The sequence below is a fragment of the Microtus ochrogaster genome, chromosome 1 (assembly GCF_000317375.1).
Source record: "Microtus ochrogaster isolate Prairie Vole_2 chromosome 1, MicOch1.0, whole genome shotgun sequence".
Classification (NCBI taxonomy): Eukaryota; Metazoa; Chordata; class Mammalia; order Rodentia; family Cricetidae; genus Microtus; species Microtus ochrogaster.
Window position 1 is genome coordinate 114410537 of NC_022009.1, and position 8537 is coordinate 114419073.

Genomic DNA, 8537 nt, shown 5'->3' on the forward strand with positions numbered 1-8537 from the left:
TATTTTAGAACCATAATCTTGAAGAAATTCCCTGATGAATATACAAAGATTTATTTATCACTGGTCTTAGATTTTGAGACAACATATATTTATTCTGTTAGTATGACAATTTTAGTTCTTATTTAACTCATGTTTAGGACAAATCATGGAATTCATAATTTTCCCACATAATGCTAACATACTAAGAGATAAAGAAGGCTGGAGATTTGGCTCAGAGGTTAAGAGCACTGACTGTTCTTCCAGAGAACAAAGGTTCAATGCCCAGCACCCACATGGCAGTTCACAACTGTCTGTAACTCCAAGATCTGACACTCTCACACAGACATACATGCAGGCGAAACACCAATGCACATTTTAAAACAAGAGAAAGAGATGAAGGAATGAAAGTTCATGAAAATTTTACAGAATTATGAACTGCGCGAAAAGTTGGCATGAGAGACTGTACAAGGCTAGACTTACTCTTTTCATCAGCTTTGTCTTTTATTGCTACAGTGTCATTACTCAGGGACACAGTCTGTGCATTCAGAATATCTGTTCTCATCCCAGGAAACTTTGGAGAAGAAATGAAGCGCCCTTCATAGGAGTGCAAATAGATACCACCACCATCCACCAGGAGGAAATGTCTAAGAGAAAAGCACATGGGAAGATAACTGTATCTTCATTTCTCTATTAAAGAAGAGTTTATCCTTGGAGGGAAAAATGTAAATCCTACAACTGCAGTAAGTATATAGACGAAGACTGAAATATTTTAAAAAATGAAAGGATTTGTTTTGATTTGTTTTCTGGGTTTTTTTGTTTTGTTTTGTTTTTAAATACAGGTGGGGAAAGAAAATAAAAATGGCCAAAATCAAAAGACTATCTCCTAAAATTTGATTTCATTTACATTATGACCTCAACTCATTTCTTCTCTTGGGAAGGAAGCCCCATGCAAAGGCAAAGTTTTCCAGTATGGATTGTTGTAAGAGCCTGCTTGTTTGTTTCTTGGCTGCTCAGCCCTGAAATGACCACACAGAAGCTAAATTATTTGCAATACTGTTTGTCCAATAGCTTATGCGTATTTCTGGCTAAGTCTTATATCTTAAACTAGTCCATCTCCATTAATCTGTGTATCGCCACATGGCTGTGGCTTACTGGCAAAGATCAGTAGTAATAAAATAGTTTCTTCTCAGAACTTATATTCTAAAAAGATATTGAAAGTAACATGTAGATTATATATCCATTATATTAAATTTATTATCAAGAAATTTATTAGATATTAATCTTAACTGTATGAAAAGTTCAACACAGTAACATTAGAGTATCAATATGAGAGACTGACGGGACAATTAGCTTGGTCCCCTGCTTTCTGTTCATTTGCTTTTTTTCCCACTGATCTACTTTATTTTTAGTTCTTAAATAATAGAAACAGACTGATCCCAAATGACTACCACATCATTTCATGAGATTTTTTTTAAAAGATGTATTTTTCCGTATACCTTCAATTCCAGCACTCATGAGGTAGATATGATTGGATCACTGTGGGTTTGAGGCCAGCCAGGTCTACAAAGTGAGTTCTAGGACAGCCAGAGCTGCTACAGAGATATACACTGTCTTGAAAAAAGTTAATTTTATCTTAGGTATATTCATGTTTTGCCTGCATGTATATAAATGTATGGCACACATTCAATTCCCAAGGAGGCCATCAGAGGACACTGGAGTTATAGATGGTGCGAGCCACCATGTGGGTGCTGGGGCCTGAACACAGGTCCCGGCAAGAGCAGCCAGTGCTCTTAGCCACTTCATCATCTCTCCAGTCCTTTAAGATGTTTTAAAGAGTGTTTTACTGCTGCATGAGCTACCCAACAGTAAGATATAAACAAATTACCTTTCAGCCTGGAGAATTAAACTAACAGTTCCTTCTTTGAGGTCAAATATAAGTGGTGTATTCCAGTTCTTCGTACTAAAAGATGAATAAAATGAATTTTATCAGCATTTCAAATACTAAACACATTTTAGTAAGCAAGCAGTTACTCATCTTAAATGGTAAGTTTAATTTCACAAATTGTCACATACATATTTCTTTTTTTTTTTTTTTTTTTTTTTTTTTGAGACAGGGTTTCTCTGTGGCTTTGGAGCCTGTCCCGGAACTAGCTCTTGTAGACCAGGCTGGCCTCGAACTCCCAGAGATCCGTCTGCCTCTGCCTCCCGAGTGCTGGGATTAAAGGCATGCGCCACCATCGCCCGGCTCACATACATATTTCTATTAAAGCACCTGACATATTACTCTAAAATTATTCACTCGCATGTATGTATCCTCAACTAAAAAGCAGAGATTTTGTGTCCCCAGCAATTAGTACAACAGTCTTTCCATAAATAAGTGCTCACTGGAGTTACGGCTCATGAACTTAGGACTCCGAAGAGCTAGCCCTTGTTCTGCTGGCCATCACCTCTGAGTCTGGCCAGGCTGTCTAACAGTTCCTCTTCTGAGAAGCAGCAGCATGGCACGCTGAGGATGAGTGAGGCAGATCTGGGTTAAACACTGGGCTGCACCATCCCAGCCACATGACTTTAACAAGCTTGGCTTCTGTAAACTAAGAGTCTTTGTTGAAGATAATAAAGAGCTAGAGAGGTATCTAACAAGCTGCTGATACAGATCAGCACTGAACAAAAGAATGTAGTAATAGCATGATGACACTAGCCATGGTGGCACACAGCTTTGATCCTAGCACTCAAGAGGCAGAAGCAGGTGGAGCTCTGAGCTTGAGGCTAGCCTGATCTGCAAAGTGAGTTCTAGGCCAGAACTAAGACCCTGTCATCCACCGCAACCCCATACACACAAATCCAAAAATAACACATTGAACAAAATTATTCTTCCTATAGATCTTCTAGTGTTTTGTTGGATTAAAACAAACTTATGTCTGTAAAGTAGCCTGTAAATGTAAGCTGCAATCATGCTTACTCAATGAAGTGAAGAGTAGATGCACAAATAATTCCTTCTCTCTGTTTTTTTTTGTTGTTGTTGTTGCTGTTGTTTTGTTTTTTTGAAGCAGGGTTTCTCTGTAGCTTTGGAGCATGTCCTGGAACTAGCTCTGTAGACCAGGCTGCTCTCAGATTCACAAAGATCTGCCTGCCTCCCAAGTGCTGGGATTAAAGGCATGTTTCACCACCATCTGGCTGGAAGTTGACTATTAAATATAGCCATTGCCCAAAATTAAATTATATAAATTTACTATAATAGGCAAATTATGTTCAAAACAAAGGTAACAAAAGCTCAGGATTTATCCCTCCAGCTTCATCTGCCCCAGTGTATTATACACACCCGAACTACATGGTGGCAGCAGTGTATGCTGACTGGCATCTCCTCTCCCGTTCAGCAAAGTCATGCTGGTAGCTTACAATCGGCCACACCATACACTTCTACATCATCGTAATCACAGCCCGTGAATGAGGTCCGTCTGCTTCTGCCCTGATACCAAGTGTGCTTCAAATTCTCAGCCAAGCTCTTAGCATATTCCCATTCTTCCCTCTAGTAAGGAGGGCACTGAGTGTATTTTACTTTCACTCTCTCACAGCTCTGGGCCATCAGCGAACATTTAGGATTACCAGAACCCCATGTCCTTTCTGAACTCTTTAGCTGCTAGTCATCCTGCTACAGTGAATCTGCTGGCTCCTCTCCTCGGCTGTCCTAAGCCCTGGGCTTTGAGTTCAGATTATACCAAAGCCTTAGGAACTGTAAGTAAACACCATATCACATGAGATAGTTCCAGTTTCAGAAGTATTAACCTTTGAAGCACAAACTTCATCAGATCTATTTTCATTATAGCTTAGAGTGTTTCCTTATATTCTGGTCTAAGATATGGTGCTTATCAGTAAAGTTTTGAGAAAGGTCACACCAAACGGTATTGATATGAAAACTTGAAAATAAACCTCTGTTTCAAACAAAAACTCTGGATTTTTAGGAAATGCAAGATGCTTACGAGAACACATAGCACTGAAGAGACGTGGAAACAACTAAGTGTGCATGGTTCAAAGACGCTTTGATGACTCTGTCTCGGAACTCCAGCAAATCCACGGCATCGTTGAGAACATTACGAACCTAAGCAGAAAGAAAAGGAAAAAAATTAACATTTTTAAAAAACCAAATTTTAATTAGATAAGCTAGTAAGATTTTAATATGCACAAAAATTCAACGAACCCTTAATTAGCTAAGAATATAAAAAGTATTCATCTAGGCACAAGCTGATGTACTTTGATATAAAAGTCAACTGTGAAAGTACATATACAAAAAATTCTTAGAAATAAATAGAAAAGACCTATAAGGATTTTGAATCTTCATGCCAAACTAAGCAATGTAGGAATGGGATAAAGTTAAAAATGCTCCAGCAGTGAGAAGCAGTTAGAGGAGGGTGACTTACAGAAGCTGGAAAGAGACCATATGATTTCTGTCCAAAAGAGTAAGAATATCTCTTTTCTGGTTAGATTTTACTTCATATTTTAAGTTCTAGAAAAAGAGATATAATTGCTTTCAAAAATCAAAAGTGGAGGAGGTATTGTTTTGTTTTTTAATGTACAGTACAGAAGTCAAACTGCAGAGAGAAGGGAAAGTACTTCCATAGATGAAAACAGGTAAGAAAGAAGGTTAAGAAGCAAACTGGAGTCAGGTGTGGTAATGCACACCTTTAAATCCCTGCACTCAGGAGTTAGACACACAGAGACGTTGGAGTTCAAGGCCAGAGCTTCGCAGAGAAACCCTGTCTCAAAAACAAACAAAGAACAATAACAACAAAAGAAGCAAATGGAAAGGGGAGATTCAAAACACTTACTAGGAAAAAGCGCGATCCTACTCTGTGCAATCTTGAAGCTGCTTTAGTCTGCCATAGCTTGCATGGACTAACTGCCCCTTACATCCAGTTATTAAGTTACTGAGCTGCCTATCTGAAGCCAATCAACACCATGACTGTCTGCATCCTGACAATCAGCCCATCACCTCCGTTATCTCACACCCTGTTAGCAGGATCTCTAGCCGACTTGTCCATTCTTCACTTCTGATCTTTGGTACCCTGCTAGTCAGTCCCCCTGGGAGCTAATCCGCCTGTACCCATCAGTTCTGAGTCTGCGCAGTCGGCAATAACCTCTGGAGAAGATTCTCTAGGAAGAGCTGACAGCAGCAGGACCCCATGAGTATTTTCACTTTCTGGAAATTTCATCATTTCATTTTCTTTACAGCTGAATGAAATTCCATTGTGAGAAAAAAATCTTACAAACAAATAACAGACAAATTTGCAAGGATTTTAGCATTTGGCCATTTTGGTCAAAAGTCCTGAAGTCGAGGAACAAACAATAAATCAGGAAAGAGTGCGGGTAAGCTAAGCTCTCTAAGCTCTGGGTGAGAGCAGGATGCACAAGGCCAAGGCGCATCATGCGGTGAGGGAATCAGGAAAAGCAATGCCTGACACCTGCAAACCAGCCACTCTAAACCCTCCTCCAAATGCCCTTTCCTCAGATGAAAATAATAACGTGAAGCGCTAACTACCAGTGCAATGAAAGACAGGAAGTCATTCTTCTAAGTATGTCTTCAAATGCCTGTGTTCTGAGTGTTGGTGTCCCCTCAACTCCTTTCGTGGGGTGTTCAGGAAATCAATTTATGCCTTTAAAAAAGAGGCACTTGCCACTTTCCAGTAAGGACACAGCTAGAAAGCTCCAGCAATGAGAGAAGGGACCCTACTTGGACACTATGTCTATTGGCATTTTGGCTTTGGACTTCCCAGCCTCTAGCCCTATAAGGGAAAAAGTCTGTTGTTGACAAGCTACCAAGTTTTGGTATAAAATACAAAAAGTTAACCTGAAAGCTTGGCCAGCTGCTACATATGCGTTCCCCAAATATCATCATGACATGGGCTATGCATGCCCATGCACTCTTGGTTACAACAGTCATAGTTACATAAGCAGCTGTGCAGGCTACTCACACAGCACTATCAATAACAGCGAAAGACTTGAGACAGCCCAAATGTCTGCCAGCAGCTTGAATAAACCACTGTGAATTTACACATGCTGTAGAGTTGGAAAACAAAATGAAGAACTGTAAAGCAACAATAAAAGATACAGAATAGCATGTTTAATACATTATCTTCTATCCAAAAGTGAAAGGGAGTTTACATATATGGGCATGGTTATATTTTTTCAAGTACAAAAATATTAATTAGAACTTAATAACATATTATAAGAATAATGTGGCTGGGCGGTGGTGGTGCACGCCTTTAATCCCAGCATTCAAAAGGCAAAGGCAGGCAGATCTCTGTGAATTTCAGGCCAGCCTGGTCTAGAGAATGAGTTCCAGGGCAGCCAGGGCTACACAGAGAAATTCTATCTCAAAAAAAAAAAAAAAAGAAGAAGAAGAAGAATGTGTTATTTTTATATATGTAGAATTGTTAATGTCTTTGGGAATCAAATTTTTCTTTTAAGAGATAAGAACAGCAAATAAAAAGTAAAAAAAATAAAATCTCTATAACCTTAAGTATGTACTAGGACTTTTAGTATATTTAAATTTATGATTTATTTTTAGTTATGAAAATCAAATCCATTTTGTCTAGAAGTCATGATCATTGTATGTAGCACCTAACTTTAGTGTCCATACAAACAATTCTTCACAGAAGCCAGGCCTTCGTGGGAAAATGGATGACTCCAATTACGGCAGAGCAGACCAAACTGAAACAAACACCTCAGCTCCATAAGAGCAAATGGAGAGTACATGGTAATCCCTCTCACAATCTTAAAACCACAGCAAAGCTGCTCTGTGCTGTATCGTAAGGTGTGCCCACCTTTCTGCTCAGGGCAGGGTTACTCTCAAATAATCTCTTGATGCTTACATCATCTTATACTTTGTCCTGAGGAAATACACAAAAGAGGCCTGAACTATCTTGTCCCACCAGAAAGCAAGGATGTCACTGAAGACACATCAAAAGAAGTGAGAGCAATAAAATACCTTGATGTAACGCTAACCAAGAAAGTGCAAGACCTGTATGTCAAGAACTTCAAGTCTTTGAAAAAATAAATTGAAGAAGATACCAAAGATGGAAAGATCTTCCGTGCACATCAATCAATAGAGTTAACATAGCAAAAATGGCCATTTACCAAAAGCAATCTACAGATTCAATGTAATCCCCATTAAAATCCCTACACAACTCTTTTCAGACCTTGAAAGAAGTTGAGTATAGTATAGTACAGTTTCTGTAGAGAGGAAAGAAGCAGATTCAGTCAGCTCACAACATGCTCTTACCTGCATGGTCCTTCTCTTCGTTAGTGTCACCTGAAAGTTCTTCCACTCCCAGCGCTGTTCTACCACGTGTGCAAAGACAACATGCCCGTTTCCACAGGCTCCAGCCATCTGAGTGCCATCAATAGACCACGCGATATTAAATATGCTGCCTGTGTTGGGTTTTTCTAAAGCATATGACCACTAGATGGAATAAGAGGAGGGAGAAAAATGTATTACCAAAAAACAAACAGAAAAACACTGAGAACTTTTAAATTGCACACACATATACATATTAAGATACGAAGGTGATATTGAAGGAGTATCTTTTGGGGGCATTCATATTTTATTTCTTAGATTTTAAATATTTTGCAGTGGAGCTAATGGTAAAAACACATATCTCTTTGGAACACACTAATTCCATCAGGGAAGATATTGGTGCCTTAAAGTAGTGGTTCTCAACCTGTGAATCACAAACCCTTGGGGTCAAACAGGTCTTTCACCAGGGTTGTATAGCATATATTTACATTACAACTCATAACAGCAGCAAAATTACAGTTACGAAGTAGCAATGAAAATAATATTATGGTCGGGGTCCTCACAACATGAGGCACTGTAGTAAATGGTCACAGACTTAGGAAAGTTGAGAACCACTGTCTAAAAGGAGCTGCTGCATGAAAATCCACAGACACAGACAACTTCTAAAGTTGACTGAGATACGATGAATGCTAAGATTTGTTCACTCTTGTAATTCAGTGCCCTTGTCTGTTGGAAACTGATCACTGTCATCTTTAGGGCCAGATGAAAAAATGTACTTTTATCTGAAATTATTAAAGGTGCTTTTCTTAACACAATTATAACATGTATAATGAAATACAGACAGAATTTTCTCAAGTATACAGCAGAAACAAAATAAAACAGTATATCAAATAGCTCAAGAACTGCCAAAAAGCAAACCACTTTAACTTTTACGTAATAATGTGGAAAATATCCTGTAGGAAAAGACATTTACTTGAAGGTTTTCTATAATCTCTTTTAAAAGTTCTGATTATAACAGTTCGAGAATGTCACTACAAAAACATTGCAAAACATCTGCTATGCATTCAAAATCATGAAAGCATCAAGTACACAAGCCATGGCTCTTGTTACTTTCAGAATATTCATTATTTGGGGATGAGAATGAAGCTCAACAGCAGGAAACTTGCTCAGCACAGGTGTGGTCCTGCATTCAATCCCCAGGACCAAAACCACAGAAAGGGCGCAAGAAACTGCAGCACTCAGCCTGGTCTACAAAAGCTAGTTCCAG

General features: G+C 38.8%; 1 protein-coding gene across 2 annotated transcripts in view; it reads right to left on the minus strand.

Annotated features, from left to right (window-relative positions):
* Ift80 (intraflagellar transport 80) overlaps positions 1 to 8537 on the minus strand; it is a 78002-nt gene that overhangs the window by 25239 nt on the left and 44226 nt on the right. For both annotated transcript variants that reach the window (XM_005344094.3, XM_026783188.1), the window contains exons 9-12: positions 7256 to 7435; positions 3957 to 4075; positions 1865 to 1939; positions 460 to 623 (exon numbers count right to left, since the gene is read on the minus strand). In XM_005344094.3, coding sequence (XP_005344151.1) covers positions 460 to 623; positions 1865 to 1939; positions 3957 to 4075; positions 7256 to 7435 — 538 coding nt within the window. The remainder of the gene's footprint in view (positions 1 to 459; positions 624 to 1864; positions 1940 to 3956; positions 4076 to 7255; positions 7436 to 8537) is intronic.